This window comes from Podarcis pityusensis (assembly GCF_964106645.2).
Source record: "Podarcis pityusensis genome assembly, chromosome: 15".
NCBI lineage: Eukaryota > Metazoa > Chordata > Lepidosauria > Squamata > Lacertidae > Podarcis > Podarcis pityusensis.
This window is the reverse complement of record NC_138040.1, coordinates 31,862,048-31,880,700: the sequence shown is the minus strand read 5'-3', so window position 1 is coordinate 31,880,700 and position 18,653 is coordinate 31,862,048. Positions and strand designations below refer to the sequence as shown.

At 42.6% G+C, this 18,653-nt stretch overlaps 1 protein-coding gene across 4 annotated transcripts in view; it reads left to right on the top strand.

Annotated features, from left to right (window-relative positions):
- The window catches only part of DCPS (decapping enzyme, scavenger), a 64,127-nt gene that overhangs the window by 32,775 nt on the left and 12,699 nt on the right, over positions 1-18,653 (top strand). For all 4 annotated transcript variants that reach the window (XM_080983941.1, XM_080983939.1, XM_080983940.1 and 1 more), the window contains exons 3-4: positions 9,876-10,021; positions 14,193-14,306. In XM_080983941.1, the coding sequence (XP_080840067.1) occupies positions 9,876-10,021; positions 14,193-14,306 (260 nt within the window). The remainder of the gene's footprint in view (positions 1-9,875; positions 10,022-14,192; positions 14,307-18,653) is intronic.

The following is an 18,653-nucleotide window of genomic DNA, read 5'->3' as shown; positions in this document are numbered from 1 at the left end:
GGACAGCTAACGGAGGCCTCAGCAGAAAATCGGAAATTGACTGAGGACACCAGACAAAGATTTGAAAATTTAGAGCAAGAGGTAAGACCACTCACTAAACAAGTTGGGGAACATCAGATTTATCTTTCGATGATAGAACTGCGAAACCGTGAGAACAACTTAAGGATTAGATCACTACAAGAGGCAGAAGAAGGAAATCTAACTGAGTTTTTGACCAAAGAATTCTCCAAGTTCTGGAACTTGGAAGAAAAGGACTTTAAAATTGTGTCAGCTTTCAGACTTGGAAGATTCATAAAGAAGGAGAGGCCCAGAGACTGTTTGATAACATTGAGATCAAAGGAGGAAAGGGATAAGATTTTGGGACTACATTTTGTAAAATCACTGGAGGTGTTGGATAGAAGAATTGAAATTTATAAAGATATCCCAAGACTACTGCTTGACCTTAGAACCGCCTATTCTGAACTTGTCAAACTACTAAGGAGCAACGCAATTCCATTCAGGTGGGAATTTCCTCAAGGATTATCTTTTACCTTTAGAGGGAGAAAGGTCAAAGTGAGAACACTGGAAGAGAGAGACAAATTCCTGTCTACACACGGAGAGGACCTTCAAAAAAGAATTGAACTACCTTCTGGGCCTGAGGCAACGCCAATACCAACATCAGCATCTGTGGAACCTGAAGACCCTGAGAAGATACCACCCCTTGAAAAATAACCAGATAGTTCAGGATGTCTCTGCAACTGTTGAGCTGGAATATTAATGGTTGTAACATTCCGGAAAAAAGGAAGAAAATATTTCATATATTAAAAAAAGAACAATTGGACATTATTTGTTTACAAGAAACACATGTGACGAGGCTCCACAGAAAAGTGTTAATAAATAAAAGATTGGGCCAGGAATTTGTATCTTCGGACAAAGTTAAGAAGAGAGGCGTAGTGATATATGCAAAAGAGAGCCTGTCACCTAAATTTCTATTTAAAGATGAACATGGAAGAATTTTGGCTATTGAGATACAATATCAAGGAGAGAAATTGCTGATATTAGGAATTTATGCACCTAATGAAGGGAAATCGGAATTTTACAAGAAGTTGCAGGAGACAATGCTGGACTATCTAGACTACAACAACATCATAATGATGGGAGATATGAATGGGGTCGTATCAACTAACATGGACAAGTCACAAAGTCAAAATGTTACAAAAGACGGCAGACTACCTAAAACCTTTTTTGAAATGATTGACAATATGGACTTGATTGACATTTGGAGGACAAAGAACCCACTAGGAAGAGAGGGAACATTCTTTTCTGAAGCCCAACTGACCTGGACAAGAATCGACCAAATATGGATTTCTAGAGGCCTGGCACCTAAGGTCAGAAAAGTAGAAATCTGCCCAAAGACCTGCTCCGACCACAATGCAGTAAAGATGGATATGACACTATTACCAACTGGATCCTTTAGATGGAAGATGAATGACAATTTGTTTAGAGATCAGGAAATTACCAAGAAGGCCCAAAAAGTTTTGAAGGACTATTTTGAGATAAACATGAATAATATGGTGGAAAAAAGAATAATCTGGGACGCAAGCAAAGCTGTAATGAGGGGATTCTTGATACAACAGAATGCAGTAAAGAAAAGAACACAAAATGAGAAAAAAGATAAGATCTTGGATAAAATAAAAGAATTAGAGAAGAAATTAAGAGTGAATCCGAAGTCACAGCCAACTCTGAGAGAAATCAAACTTTATCAAACACAATATTCTAAATTGATAAATCAGGAAATTGAATGGAAGGTTAAATTAATGAAACAAAAAACGTTTGAGTCGGCGAATAAATGTGGGAAACTGCTAGCTTGGCAGTTGAAGAGAAGACAAAGATTAAATACTGTTACAAACTTAGAGGTTGATGGAAAAAACATCCAGAATCCAGTGGACATTAGAAAGTGTTTCCAGAGATACTTCAAAAAATTATACACCCAAGGGCCGCAAGATGATGTTGAGATTAAACAATTTTTGGCAAAAAACGGATTATCTAAATTGTCACAAGAAAATAGGACAATCCTGAATTCTAAAATAACACGACAGGAGATCGAACAAGCTATCCAGAACATGCAACTTGGCAAATCTCCAGGACCAGATGGGCTGACCTCCAAGTACTATAAGACATTGAAAGACTATTTGATACAACCTTTGATGGAGGTCAGCAATGAAATTATGGAGGGGAGGAGGGCACCGGAGTCGTGGAAGGAAGCGTTTATCACATTAATACCAAAGTCGGAAGCTGAAAAGACACAACTTAAGAACTACCGTCCCATCTCTCTTTTAAATGTGGATTACAAAATATTTGCAGACATTTTGGCAAATAGATTTAAAAAAGTTTTAAATGAAGTAATTCATAAGGACCAGGCTGGCTTTCTCCCAGGAAGACATCTGTTTGCTAATACAAGGAACATTATTGACATTTTGGAACTTTTGCAAACAGATATAAATACAAAAGCAGTTTTAATTTTTATAGATGCGGAGAAGGCCTTTGACAATATCTCCTGGAAATTTATGACGGGAAATTTAAAAGAGATGGGAGTGGGACGGGGTTTTGAGAATGGGATTGAGGCGATATATTCAGAACAGAAAGCTAAACTGATAGTTAATAATGTGGTTACGGAAGAGTTTAAAATTGAAAAAGGGACACGACAAGGTTGCCCTATTTCCCCTTTGTTATTTATTTCGGTTCTGGAAGTGCTATTGAACATGATTAGAAGGGATCAGTTGGTGGAAGGAATTCAGGTCGGTCAGAAACAATATAAATTAAAAGCTTTTGCAGATGACCTGGTTTTGACCTTGCAGAAGCCAGAGCCCAGTACGAAAAGAGTATTACAACTGATTAATGACTTTGGTCGGGTGGCTGGATTTAAATTAAATAAACAGAAAACTAAGGTTTTGGGGAAAAACTTGACTAATACAGAGTCAGAACGGTTTCAGAATGAGATGGAACTCAATGTGGTTAAAAAAGTAAAATACCTAGGGGTAAACATAACAGCAAAAAATCTAAGTCTATTTAAGGACAATTATGAAAAATGTTGGACAGAAATTAAGAGAGACTTAGATAGTTGGTCAAAATTGAAACTTTCTTTGTTAGGCCGAATTGCTGCTATCAAGATGAATGTATTGCCAAGGATGTTGTTCTTATTTCAAACACTTCAGGTTTTGGACAAAACGGAGTGCTTTCAGAAGTGGCAGAGAGACATTTCCAAGTTTGTCTGGCAGGGCAAAAAGCCCAGAATTAAGTTTAAGATATTAACCGATGCAAAACAAAGAGGGGGCTTTGCCCTGCCAGACTTAAAGTTGTATTACGAAGCCGCAGCGTTTTGCTGGCTAAAAGACTGGCTACTTCTTGAAGACACTGATGTGTTAGATTTGGAAGGGTTTAACAATACCTTTGGATGGCATGCATATTTATGGTATGACAAGGTTAAAGCAAACAAGGCCTTTAAGAACCATATTGTCAGAAAATCATTGTTTAATGTCTGGTCAAAATATAAAGACTTGCTGGAAAATAAAACACCAAGGTGGCTTTCACCTTTGGAAGCCAAGGCCCGAAAAAGACCCAATATGGAGGCTAAATGGCCAAAATATTGGGAAATACTAGAAAAGGATGGAGACAATTGGAAATTGCAGAGTCTGGAGAAAATGAAAGACAAAGTGCGAGATTGGTTACATTACGCTCAGATTAAAGAAGTTTTTAAAAATGATAAGAAACTAGGGTTCCAGGTGGAGAAATCGAAACTAGAAACAGAATTGTTAGAACCAAAGATTAAGGTACTTTCAAGGATGTATAACTTGCTGTTGAAATGGAATACACAAGACGAAACGGTTAAATCGGCTATGATAAGGTGGGCACAGGACATTGGGCATAATATCATGTTTGAGGACTGGGAGAGGTTGTGGAGTAATGGATTGAAATTTACTGCATGTAACGCCCTGAAAGAAAATGTAATGAAAATGATTTATAGATGGTATATGACCCCAGTCAAACTTGCTAAAATTTACCACCTGTCTGATAATAAGTGTTGGAAATGCAAAGAGTGCGAGGGAACGTTCTTCCACCTCTGGTGGACTTGCCCTAAAGTGAAGGCGTTCTGGGAAATGATTTATAATGAACTGAAAAAGGTATTTAAATATACCTTCACTAAGAAACCAGAGGCTTTCCTTTTGGGTATTGTCGGCCAAGGGGTGGCAAAGAAGGACCAGACATTTTTTATGTATGCAACAACAGCAGCAAGGATACTTCTCGCAAAACATTGGAAAACTCAAGATCTACCCACACTGGAAGAATGGCAGATACAACTGATAGACTACATGGAACTGGCTGAAATGACTGGCAGAATTCGTGACCTGGGAGAAGAGAGGATTGAGGAGGATTGGAAGAAATTTAAGAACTATTTACAAAAGTATTGTAATTTGAGTGAATGCTAAATAAGATGCTAGACTAAAACAACTGAGCACCACTAAATTTAGAAGTTTTTAAGAAAATAAGTAAGACTGTGAAAATTTAGCTCCTTTTGAGAATTATAACACTATGAAATATAGAAGGGATATAAGAATTTAAATAAGATGATAAATTGCTGACAAAATGTTTCAACGATGAAAATGGGAGCGGGAGATGTGAGGAAGTCCAAAGAAAATGTGAAAATATGTCAAGATCGATGTTACATTGTTTATCATGTCTATTTTTATTGTAAAATTTAATAAATTGCTTTAAAAAAAAAAAATAGAATTATACAGCCACTTTGCTTAACCTCAGCAAGTCTCTGTCTGAACAGAGGTAGTACAGGAGACCGCCTGGCATTATCAGGTGTGCTGCTCTGGTTTCTGTAGAAGAAAGGTGAATATAAATTTATTTATTTTTTCAATTTAAAATGTTTCTAACGCACCATTCATCTTTGCAAATACTTGGGCAGGGTACAATACATAATATATAAACAAAACATTCATTAAAATTACAAATAAATAAATATCAAGCCCCACACCAGAATAAATGGGATGAACCAAAGAGAAAAAGCACTCAGCTGCACTTCCTGGGCCCTGAAATGTCCAGATTATTTTGCAGACTGTAGTAAACACTTCCAGGCTCCTCTGGCACATTTGCTGTTTTGCAGTTTTGGGAAATTGGGAGGGTCACTCACCCAGGGGTTTGCTCCCCCTTCTAGCTAATTAGCAGCAGCTATGATGAAGGGTGCTGACATTTGCCCTGACCCTCTCTTTTTGCTAGTAGAGCCCGCCAGTTTCCTACGGGGGATTTTCAATGTCTGGACTGGTAGCAAGCAGCCTCCAGTCAAGAGAGTTCAGTTTTTTGCTCTAGCAACCCTCAGGGATACTCAGAAATACGTTCATTAGCAACAAGCTTGGTCTGCAGGTTAACTGATAGCTAGAGATGAAATGAATGCATTTCTGCATTGAAATGGAAACAGTTATGGGGCTTCCATGTTCCCAGTGCTATCGTGACCTGCGAGCAGCAGCTGAATGAGCATTCCAGTGTATGCAAAAAGGCACATTCTTTGCGGTTTATTAGTGTAGCAAACGGAATCGGATGTGTAAGAATAGTCACCCAAGTGACTCTGGTCAGAAGCGTGGGCAGCTGGTTCCGCGCAATGAAGGAACATGTGCAGAGACGGAAAGCAGAAATGGGACAAAGAGGAAGGATTGCAAGAAACTGTGATACCGGAAAGGAAATAATTGACAAAAAGTTTTTAACATGCTACATTTCTGAAGGTATTACATCCATTTTCCGGCTTAAAAAGGCTAAAGCAGTCTTAAGCTGCATTAACAGGAGAATAGTGTCCGTATTATAAGAGGTATGTAGGTATGTACAGTATGTATTGCATTTTTATCCCACCATTTTCTCCAGGGAGCTCAAGGTGGCGTACACGGTTTTCTCCTTCCTTATTTAACCCCCACAACAACCTTGTGAGGTAGGTTAGACAGAGAGACAGCAACTGGCCCAAGGTCGCCCAGTGAACTTCATTGGTGAGTAGGGATTTGAATCGTCGTCTCCCAAGTCCTAGTCCGACACCCGAACCATTTCACTTCACTAGCTCTCAGTCTCATAGTAATAGTACTGCTCTACTCAGCACTGGTCCATGTCTGCAGTCCTGGGTCCAGTTTTGGATGCCACATTTTAAGGAAGACATTGTTGAATTGTGTCCAGAGAAGGGTGATCAGGGTGATGAGAGATCTGGAAGACAAGTCCTTATGAGGAAAGGATGAAAAAGTTGGGTGTGTTTAGAACAGCAATGGGGACTCTCCATAGGAATTCTGATTTGGTCTACAAAGCCATTTCCACTGTGCCCATCTATACTTGATGTCTTACGTGAAGTCAAGTGTAAAGGTGCTGCTATGAGGAAATAAACAGGAGCCTTAAAATGCGCTCCAGATTGTTTCTTGGCAAGCAAGGCAGACCAACTCAGGAACTGCCAAGCACATCTGATTCCTGCAACTGAATCTTCCTTTGCAGCCCGGTTTAAGTTCAGAGGAACGAAGGAAAGGAATTGGGATCATACTGTAACCAATTATTTCATTTGGAGTTGGGCCACTTGGCACCATGGGCGCAGGGTTGGGGGTGGGAGAGATGAAATTGAGAGGGAGGCATAATACCAGCATTCAGGTATCTAAAAGGGCGTCATGCAAAAGATGGAGAAGATTTGTTCTCTTTTGCTGAGAGGCCAGGACTAGAACCAACAGGTGGGAACTGCAGGGAAGCAGATTTCAGCTAAATATCATGAGATATTTTCCTAGCAGTGCAAACTGTTTTGACAGTGGAGCAGACTGGCTCAGGAAGAGGTGGGCTTTCAGGCGCTGGAGGTATTTAAAGAAAGGCTGGCCAGGCCTCTGTCAGGGAAGCTGTAGTTGCTTTCTGCACTAAAGCTTTATTTGTATATTCATGTAATCAAAAAATTATACACCGCTTGACTGAAAACCCATAACAGCAATTCAAAGCAGTTTATGAAAAAACACACCCAAGCAGGTGGTTGGGTAGATCAGGGTTTCCCAAACTTGGGTCTCCAGCTATTTTTGGACTACAACTCCCATCATCCCTAGCTTGCAGGACTAGTGGTCAGGGATGATGGGAATTGTAGTCCAAAAACAGCTGGAGACCCAAGTTTGGGAAACCCTGGATTAGATGATCCCTGAAGGTACTTACCAGTTCTGTGATTTTATGGCTAAGGCTTCCACTGTAATTATGAGGACTACCTTGGGCAGCCAGGCCCAGTCAGGTTTCCTAATCAATGACACAGTTAAAACCACCCAGCCTTACAGATCTGCAGCATGGACAGAAGAAAGCAGGGTTTTGCCAGATGCCTTGCAGCCCATGTGGGAGACGCCACACTTTTCCTCACTGCTGAGCTGTCTTCCTAGAAACTTCGGCATGACTTCTCACAAATTTCTACTGAAAAATTCTTTCACCATTTCCTTCCTGCCATCTGCATCACCCTTCTTGCTGAGCTGTCAGAAAGTTTAAATGGTTATCAACAGAATTTTGCTTATTGGATAAATGCTTGTAATTAACAAGCAAGATCTAATATTGTTCCATACTTAACCCTGAACCTGAGGTCGAAAAACAAGCACCCCATCTGTCATCCATCAATCAAGAATCTCAATGTTAAGCAAGATGTGTTTCACATATTGAGAGGTAACAAAGAGTTCTGTATTGAGGAAACAAAGGATTCCATACTGAAGCCGTGTGGAGCATCTTAATATGTTACTAAACCTCCTCTAACAGCGTTATGAATTGGAAGGTGTTGAATAGTATGGCAAATTCTGCATCTCCTTTCCTGAAGGCAGAACTGGCTTCGTGCGTCTGAGCTCTCACAGCAACCCAGCTGTGGGGACCACCATGGGGCTGAGATGAATTGTCCTATAGTATGTATGTGGCAATAGTTTGCTCCCCATCCCCACGAGTAAAAAGAGGACATGTCCAATCTGCTGCTGTGACTTCAGACAGCTTGCTTCTTGTGCACCTGGGTTGGATTTCCACCAAAAGAATGTGACCGCATGAATCAAGTCCAGGACAAACAAACAAAAGCGAAGCCTTTTCCAATCCAGGCTGGACATCTGCTTGATGTGTCCATTTCCATGTACTCTTGTGCCATTAGGGATTTGAGTTGGGCTTTATTTGGACCAACTGTTTTCTCTGAGGGTTGGGTTGTATACATTTTTTATCCATCCTATGTCTGAGAGCCTCTCCCTTGGAAGTGGTCCTGTCCAGTATGTCCATAATTTGTTGTTGTTCAGCTTTGCTCATTGGAAATATAAGAGTCAAACAAATATTCTCCCCAGTTTGTCCCTTCCCACCCATCTTTCACTGGGAACATCTATGCAAACTTTTCTAGCAAACTAGCATTTTTTTTTTGGCTTCTAGGGTGAAGGCAACCTTCCTTTTTCTTCTTTGAATATCACATAGTCCTTGTGATGAGCACAGCTGAGTTGTCATGGGCAGCCAGCTCTTGAAAATCTTTTGCAAGTTTCCCAACAGGTCTAGAGCTGGAAGGTGCCTTTGTTCCTAGGTATGCAGGTTGTTGATTTTTCCTTTTGCTAGCATTACTATCTCTGGTCTGCCCCAGCTCCACCTTCTGCGATATGCTATCCAGGAATCAGCCTAAAACAGTGCTCACTAAACCCAACAAGCCCAGAAGGGATACCTTGATTAACAGGATCAATGGTGTAGAGCAGCCTTTCTCAACCAGGTGGCTTCCAGATGTTCTTGGACCACAAGCTCCATTACCCTGTTCTGGTGGGGCTGATGAGACTTGCAGTCCAAAACATCTGGAGGAAACCAGGGTGGGGAAGTCTGGTGCAGTGTATTATGCTACCCAGCCTCTTAACAGACAAGCTAATAACAGAATGTTGTCCGTTTTCCAGCTCCTGGATTGTGAGCCAGATCCATCTTTCAGGGTGGGAGCTCAAACCTGATGGGTGTAGCAGAGTGTATGCAAGCAAAGTTCGATAGGTGCTGGTTTGGGGGCTCCATGGTGCTGTTGTTGCTTTGGAAATTGACACCACTTTGTGCTTGTTTCTGTGCCCTTGTAATACCTGCTCAGTAAACTGATTACTTAAAAGCGATTGCTATATCCTTGAGAAAAAACTTTGTAAAGCAGGGGTAGGAAACCTTTTTGTCCAGGTGGGCCAGATCTTTACCTCTCCCCACCCCAAAGGTCAACTTTGACAGGAGAGCAGGGCCGCTCACCTGTCAATTATATGATGCCAGGTGGGTGTTCTGTAAAAGCTTGCTCATGGGGTGGGGAGAAGATAGCGATGGTGCAGGATTCAACTCCCCATGTATTGGCTGGTGCACAGGGAGCCCAATCCTACCTTTTACAGAGCACAAGTGATCCAACTGTGCCTCTACCTACCCCACATCTGATGTCTCATATGGTGCCAAGAGTGGGGCAGGTGGGCATGGTTTGTGGCCAGATGAGAAGACCTTGTGGGCCAAATTTGGCCTATGGGCTGGAGGTTCGCCACCCCTGCTGTGAAGGCTGCCTGGGGCTTCATTTGGCTGTGACTGATCTCTCTGAACTTCCTTCCACTGACCAGAACTGAATGGTAAGACATCTTTCAGGTTTCACATCCCATTATGCCCTCCTATGCTATCCAAAAACCAATTTGTGGTTTTTACACCTGTAATTTATTGCTTAACTTTATGGCGTATTCAGTCATTTGATAGGACTTGTGAACTTGTGGCCTGATGGGAAGCAGGATTAGGTGGCGACCACACCATTACCTTTTAAGACACTATGCAGATAATTCATAGAAATTGATCAAGAACACAGAAGGAAGAATGTAGACTACTCTTCTTTGATAGCAATCTTGTCTTTACAATTTCAGAGATAAAAACCACTGTGGTTTACCCAGCAACGGAGAAACATCTTCAGAAATATTTGTGTCAGGAACTGTGTCTTATCCAGGAGACTGGGGAGGATTACAAAAAAATTACTCTGCCTTTTATCGAGTCGCAGAGCTTCAGTATTCAGGTATGGAATGTAATCACTCATTATAAATCTTTCTCAGTACGGTCCTTGTTTGTGATCCAAGGAGATGAAAAAGTGGGTACACCCAAGACCTTGGGGAAAACCCAGTGAAATCGTGGATTTTTCCTACTTTGACACCCCCCACTTTTCTCTCTCTCACACACACACACACACACACAGTTCTACCACAAGCTATTTATGAATCTCCCCTCAGTTCAGAAAAGATGGGACAGGATGGGGGAGAGCTCTTGTTCAGAAGCAGAAACCTAAACATCACTTGGGTGAGACTTTAATGAACTGTTTTTAGGGATATCTCACTGAGTTTAGCAAGCAGACTTTGTCTGACTCAGGCTTTTCAGACAGGCTTTTGTGACTCAGGCTTTTAGAGGAATAATTATGAGTACTTAACGAGATTTAGCAGTTGGTTTGGCTTTTTTCTTTTTCTAATGGATGTAATTTCATCCGGCTTCTGGCAATATTCAGTATACAGTAGGTTTTGTTTTGTTTCCTGATATATTTTCCCACTTGGATATGACTTCTGTGCCCTCTGCATTGAGCAAGAGACCATTTAGTGCACAATAATTGTGACTTTTCGCGAAGTCTGTATCATTATTTTTTAGTGCCATAAAAATATTTTGTTTATGCTTTTTATAGCCTGCCTTTTCTCCAAGGTCACCCAGTGAGTGGGGATTAGAATTCTGGTCTCCCAGGTCCTAGTCCAACACCCTGAACGCTACACCACACTGGCTCACACATGGCTAAATAGTCAGGTCTCTGCCTTTAGGAGCTTACAGTTGCAATAAGTGGGAATCGGGAGAGTGTTTGGGGGAAGGAAGAGGAGAGGGATAAGAGAAGATGAACATGGGCTGAATATGAGCAATGCAATCCATTCTGATTTGGCTGAGAGCTAAGAGCTTTAGGGAGAGGTGGGGCTTGAGCTGGGGTGGAAGAAGGGAGAACGAGAAAGTAAGACAGGGACACCAACAGCAAATATTCCACTTGTCTGTAGTGGTAGCAGTCAGCAGAGGGGCAGCACTTCCTTGACCTCCTATCACTTGCATCACTGTGGTTTATCAGGAAGGGGATGGGCAAGGAGGAGAAGAGATCAGGAGCATTGGATTGGCTCTGCTTGTGCATTTGCACCTCATTGCTGTCTTCCTCCTGATAACCTGCAGCGAGGTCAACACAGCACCACTGACAGCTACTGGGCAGGGGAGAAAGCGCGGCCCACTCTGGTGGCTCCTCCTGTCTCAGAACTGTGTCTCTCATTGGTTGTTCCACCTGTTCATATACCCATCCTCCGAGTGTGGATCCTTGCAAAGCCAAGATGTCGCCATCTGAACCCAAGAGGGAGGTATCAGCATGTGCAAGGGTGTGTGTGTGCAACCGCAGTCAGGTGAGCATGTTCAAGGACCACAGAATGCTGGCTGACAGTTAGGGAGGGGAAACAGAAAGCCCTTGGGAATAGGGGCTGAGATGGAGTATCGTGGAAGGGAGCGTAGCTGGCTGGCTGTAACTCTGCACAAAACCACCCTGCAACAATGTTTTTGTAGATCCCCGTTCGTTACAACAGTCATTAACGTCACATAAGCTGGTACCTGAATTCACTTTTTTATTTTATTCTTTTGTTGTTCCTTCTGCAACAAGTTTCTTAGATTGTAAAGATTTGTGGGTTGTTGTTTTTTCCCAGGACAGGGCAGGGTGAGGGATTTGTGGGGAAGTTGTGGGTGGGATCAGTTAGCGCCTCCATACACTAATAAGTTTTCTTCCCTTTCTCCTTAAAGACTAAAAGGATGCAAACATTTGAGTGTTATAGGAATAAGGCAAATGGCTCTTATGGGAGAAGCGCTTGCTGATTGCGCCAGGGGGAGCATAATTGTTTCAGAAATGCCACACCGCTTTGGCGCATGATTAATTAATTAGTTATTATTTGCACAGAGTTTTGATGAAGAAAGCCACATCTACGGCTAATTATAAGTGGGTTCTTTGATCTGTCCAGACTCCTAGCCCCTGTTCCATTGTGATTTTTGCTGGCTACTGCTGCCTCCCCAATCTTCCACCGCTTTGTAATTCTAGCCCTGCAAGTATCTTCTAAAGACCTTTGCAGAAAAATCTTTATAATAGTAAATGTGCAATTATTGCTTGTTTAATTCAGAGGATCGAGATCCCTCCCCCCCCCCCCCCATTCCGGCCTTCTCTCATAGAGATGCTACATTTTCTTGCACACAAACTTAAGTATTTTATTGCTAGGAAAATGTGGAGAGGGGGGAAAAAAACATATTTCCCTCTCTCGCTTACATGCTCCCCATGGCTAAATGCCGCGTCACTGTTGTTATATGTTTCTAATTATTTACTGCTGCAAAAGACTGTAATGGAGTTGGTTTCACAGTCGCCAAATGTGCTCTCAAACATTGTTTTCCTTATTATTTTTGTTGGGATTTTTTTGCAACTATACTTGTGGCAATTCTTAGTGTTTACTGATGCTAATTCACAGCAGGAAACAGCCTCCCACAGAGAGATGGGCGAGTGCTGACACTGGAAGTGACATCAGGCTGCTCAGACATTGGACTCCGTGCACCCCCGTTCAAGGCCTGTTCCTCACATTTCTGTTTCAAGTCCCAGGAACGGAGCAGCCTCCGTGTGTGTTTCTCATTAGGGGGCAGATGCAAAAACAGTTCACATACTACAAGTTTAGTTTGGGTGGCTGGTGGTTCGTCGCCAAAAAACAGGGCGAAAGAGGGCACAGATGTGCGTAAAATTTGCCTGTCCTAATTTATATGTAGATATGAAGTTCAGAAATGATTACTTTCCTTTAAATATGCAGGTAGGTAAGCAATAGCTTTTATTTGTTTAGCTATAAGCCATGACAACAGAAAGCAAAAAATATATATATCTAGAGTTGAGCTACAAATTTAGCTCTTACTTTCCTGTCTAAGAGGGCAAGTAAAGAAACATGCATAGTATCTTAGTTTTCATTATCAGGCAGAAAGAAAAGAAAAAGCACTAGGTGTAATGGAGCTCTTCTTGCAAATAAACCCCGGCAAATATTTTCCACGGAGATCTTTTATAAAGTAGGCATTGAGTAAATACACTAGACCCACAACTTATTGGGGGGGGTGCAGTTACGTTCCAGGGGTAACATCTAAAGCCAAAATTATATATAGTCGAAAAACACATTAGGTGCAATGGCAGGTGGGATTGCCAAAGGTTTTCCCCCCAGATGCCCATCCCCTTTCAAATCTTGTTGTTGTTGTTGTTATGCCAAGTGCAAAAAGCTGGATGCACACAAGTTAAATGTGTGTAAGTCGTGGGTCTGCTATATATCGAACAATATTTTTATATAAAGTGCTGTTCCAAAGGTAGTTCTGTATCACAGCCATTTAAATAGAAATACAGTAGCACCTGCCACCATAGTGGGAAGCAAGACTGTGACAAGGTGACCCTTATGCCTGCCTAGTCTGTGCTAGTTGCTGACAGACCAAAGTCCCACCTCTCCCTTCTTGGAATCCTCTCTCTTTAAACCAGCCTCCTGCAATTTCCCTTCTGACTCAAGAGTCTTCAATTTGATCCCAGGGTTATGACTAGCACAAAGCCCCTGGTCATTACTGTTTTATTTCACAAACGATCTCTTATTCCTCCCCACAAACTGCACTTAAGCAGTTCTCTTGCAGCAAAGTCAATTTCAAGGATAATCCCTTTCCAAACTCTCTTGCACGGGAGTGCTGCAATTGTGCTTCGGAAACACGCTGTCTTAAGAATCTATTCAGTGTGGGGGTTCTGCTTTCAGAGACGGCAGATACATAGCCCTTTGGAGGAAGGCAAATACATCCTCCCCACTAATTCATCTGTCCAAGAGGGCAATGATGGCACATGAAGAGAGTAATTCCCTCTTGCCCCTTGGCTATCGACCAGGGTCCTGACACATGACATTTGATTGTTTTGTAGATAATTAACCTCAAATTTTATTAGCTTTGAAATTGTTTGGCTCTTTCCTGAATCCAAATGCAGTTTTTATACTTGTAATGAGGTTTCCACAAGCAAGAGAGCAAAACTATCTATCATCCATCCGTCTATAAAATAAATATATAAACAGCCTGGGATAGAGAGATGCATTATTTAATGTTGACAATTTATCATGCTTGGGTTTTTTCCCCTGTGTTTCTTTTCCCCCTAGTGGGTATACAACATCCTGGAGAAGAAGGCTGAGGCTGATCGAATAATCTACGAAAACCCGGATCCTGCCCATGGGTTTGTTCTCATACCAGATCTTAAGTGGAATCAAAAGCAGGTTAGTTATGATTTTTCTTTATTCTTTGGAGGGACAGCTGCTATCTTTAATTGTGGGGGGAAGATAATATTCCAGAATATGGATATTTTCACCTTTAGGAAACCTAAGCAGAGCCTTGCAGGATCAGGCCAGAAGCCCATCTAGTCCAGCATCCTGTGGCCAAACAGATGCCTATGTGAAGCCTGTAAACAGGTTATCTGGTTCTTTTAACCAAAAGGACAGAACAGCTCTTTGCTTTTATAATCCCTTTGAGATAGGCTGCTTCAGGGTACAGTAGGTAGAGGGGATTTCAACAATGAGAAACGGACTCGTGGGGTGTGCTTGTCCTTCATAGGAGAACAGGGATCCTAGGAATTAAATGAGTCTCCCTGCTGATGATCTGTGTAATGTTGGAGGACATGCGGTTTTGCATTCAGTGTGCTTACCCCACCCTTCAGTCTCTCGAGGACATTACATGAGTCCTGACTTGAAGCTCTACTCCCTTTCCCCTGCTCTTTTGGAACAATGCTTTGCCATCTGTAGAATGAGACTTCTAAAAATGCCTGTTTACAGCTGCCTGAATTGCGAAAAAACCTTCTTTATATAGAGCAGCATGCAGTACCAGATATGGTGCATTTTCTTTTTGTTGTGTAATGCACCAACTTCCAGTAAAAAAACAAAAACAAAATTTGACTGTTACTAGGTTTGGGAAGTGGTCATCAGTATAGATGCCCATTTAAGCTCCCTATAGTAAAAATGAAAACAGTGGCAAAGGCTAGAAATTTGACATTTTGGCATTCTTAGGATCCTGACAGATCTAACAGAAATATTGTTTTTATTTCATCTCCTACAATTTCTGTTAACGTTTGACTTGCCAAAGCCTCCTTTTCATAATCTGCAAGCTTGGATTTGCAGCAATACTTTTAATTGACCAAATTAATCATTCCATTCCTGATAATGCCTGAGAGCTTTTCACTCTGCCTTAAGGTATTATATAAAAGGACAGTTGCCCTATAAACAGCTGTACCACCGGAAAAAAGGTTACCTATTTCTAAAATGCAAGTGATGAAAAAGCAAACTTGGTCTTCTCGATCAGAGAAGTTCACTATGACCAATCGGCACCTTTGTACTCTCAACAAACAAGCTGTCATAAGCTTGGGTCCTTTATATCATAGAGATCATCTCCTTTATACTTCTTCTTCATCAAAATCATTTTGGTCTGCTGAGAGATACTTTTTTTGCTAACATTGGCCTCCAGACAGTGATTGCACCTCATCTTTGGATTTTCCTGCCTCTAACTATTATTTTTACACACACCTGCTGCTGCTTTTTAAATTGGTTTTGAAAGGCTTTTGTGAGTAGCAAGAGACACAGCGTACAATGAAATCCGTATAATGAAGGTGCCAGATACAGCTCTGCGGGGAGGGAATTCCAAAACTTAGGACTGCCCCAGAGAATGGCCTCTCCTGGGCAAGCATACCACAAGCTTCTCAGGGGGGTGGAACTACCAAGAGCCCCCCCCCCCTTGCTGATCTTAACACCCAGGAGAGTCTGTAGGGAATGACACAATCTCTAAGTCATTTGGGGTTTAAAACTCTAGCGTGAACACCTCAAATTAGGGCTGGAAACAAACTGGTGACCAATGTAACTGCCTTGAAATAGGGATTATGTGATTTACAAGTGGAACCCCAACCAGTAATCTGGCTGATGCCTGTTGGACCAGTTGAAGTTTCCAAGTCGTCTTCAAAGGACAGCCTGTCCTGGCTCCCAGTTGCTGAAGAACAAGAATTCTTTCAAAAGGCTTCCATGTTTAGATTGCTGCAATGCATGTGCAAATCGCTGGCATGCGGCACTTCAGGCAATGCACATAATTAATCCTACCTACAGCTGCAACAAAGGCAGGTGATCCAAATCTCAAAGCTTTAGATGTTGATCCAACACTGGCACACCCTCTTGGTATCCTATATATAGGAATGGGGCAGGCTCAACATAGTGCAGCAACAGCAAGCATTTCTGCAATCTCCTTCTGTGCCATCTGTTCTCGCCCCCTTTGGCGCTTCCTGGATCTAGGTAACGGGGAAATTGTCTCTTCCTTAGGGAGGCAGATGGTGCCAGCAGAATATCCCCGGAGAGGCAGGGCTACAACCAGTGTCTGATGCCACCAGGGTAGGTGGTGCGACAGGCACTGTGGAAGTGTCAGAAAGAGACTTTGACAGCTGAGAAGGAGGTGGGATGAGGCAAGAGAGCAGGTTGAAGGACATACATCCTGGATATTCACTGTCAGGCTGCCCCTATTCTGGCAAAGTCTTCCACATCCCGCTGGAGCCCTTCCCTGAATGCTTGGCAAACCCTCCACCTGCATCCTCCAGATGCGAACAGCCCATGGCCCCACATAGAGCACATTGGAGTCAATCTCTTTATTACAGTCAGTGATCAGTATTCAGAACGCATTGCAGTAATCCAGTCTGGGAGTTACTAGAGCATGGATTACGTAGCCAAGTCATTTTTCTCCAAAAGCTCCCATGGCTTTCTGAGCTTCCAGTTGACAGGGGAGGATCCAGAAGAATTTCAAAAGCAATCCTAATACAGTAGGGTTTTGAAACATACTCCACTGGGGAGTTTCCCCCGGGATGGGTGGGGGGCCTAATTGGAAAAGGCAGGGGACTTTATTGCAGGCCTTTAGTTATTGGAGGACAGCAATAAGGGTGGGTGAGTGGGTGGGTGTACGCCTTGACAATCTAAAATTCTTCAGAGGACCTGTGACCTCAATAAAAGAAGAGCAACCTTGGAGCTGATGTTATTTGAACTGTCAAGTGATCTCTACAAGCTGTTTTCACGGAAGCTGCTTGCTAAACAAAGCAACAGATGTTGCCGGGTGGAATTAGTAGACGTATCGTCCAGCCCGTGTGTTGAGGTGGGATCCCAGGGGATTAGTCCACGTCAATCAAATTAATAGTTGTACTACAGAAAAAAGAGATTTATTCCATCCAGGGGCCTGAAGGGCAACCAAAGCGGCCAGTTCTGCCATGGCAGGATGCAGGTGGCCCATGCCATTAGTGTGTGGGCTTGGGCCAACAGCCGATCCTGAAGCTAAAATAGGAAGGCTGTGTGGTGGAGATTCAGCTGGAGTACTTACTGAACTCTTCCCAGAGTAAGGAACAGCTTGTGCTCAGGGATGTGTGTACTTCGTGCTAAGAAAAAGAAAACCAGCAACATTCTGTACCAGGAAAATATCAGTTCTGTGACTTGTATAAATTATGGTCAATCACCCCAGATGCAGCCTATAGAATGCTGTCCCCAATTAAGGTCACTCGATGCCTTCTTTGCAATCTTTTTGGCGCCAGACAAAGAGGTTACTTTTCTTTCTTTCTTTTCCCTGGATCTTTTTAGTAATATTTAGCAGTTTTATTAGTTTTAAACACTGGCACAGTTTTTAAGGTAGGAGCTAACATCTAATTTTTGATGGTTGTAATGTGGCTGTAGGGCTTGCTACCTTTCACTAGAGGGACTGGTGTAGGCGATGCACAAATCTAATGAGACAATGATGTAGGAAGAGGCCAAAGCCCCACCATGAAACACTGAAAATCCATTTAAGCTACTGATCTGGATTTCAGCAGCCATTGTTCATGCATTGCTGGTTCAGACTACAAGGATGAGCCTTCAAGGAGCTTTGAGCTTGTTCACTCTCTTCCTCTCATCCCCACATCCCCTCATGCACAGACATCCCCTCTCTTCTTTCCTAGTAGACCATCATAGGAGATCTTCTCAGGCAGACAGGCATCAACCATGACTGCCCATTTAAGAAGTCCCCAATCCACCTTTGTAGGAGTGAGCAGCAGCCCAGTCAAGAAATGGGAGGGACAGGGAACAGCAGCTTTCACCTTGGACTAATGAAAAGCCCTTGGATTTAAATAGCCCAGAGGCAGCTGTTTTCAGGTGCTGGAGGAGGGATGAGGAGCAGAGCCCCGAGGGTGTCATTTCTTGACACCAGTGAAGCTGCAAGGAGGTTTGGGGGCCTCTGATAAGAATTTCCCCCTATCACCCCAGCTTTTTTCAGAGAAAAACCTGGGGTAGGGTCACTAGGTATGTCCCTAGGATCTCCCAAGGAGGGGCTACCAAGAGACCCACTGAACCAATTGGTCCCTAAGTAGTATAGCTCTGGGAAATAGACCATTGGGGTACCACAGATCTCACAAGCTGGGGTGATTCTGTTCACAGAACTGTCCATCTTACTGGGGCCAGACTGAATTCCTGGAATCTACAGCTGATTTTACTGGAGAAGACCCCAGCCTGGAGAAAGGTTCGGGGAGAGCTTGCTCTCGCTCTGATCCCTCAGGGGGAAATAAAGCCTGTTTTGCCCAGGGAATG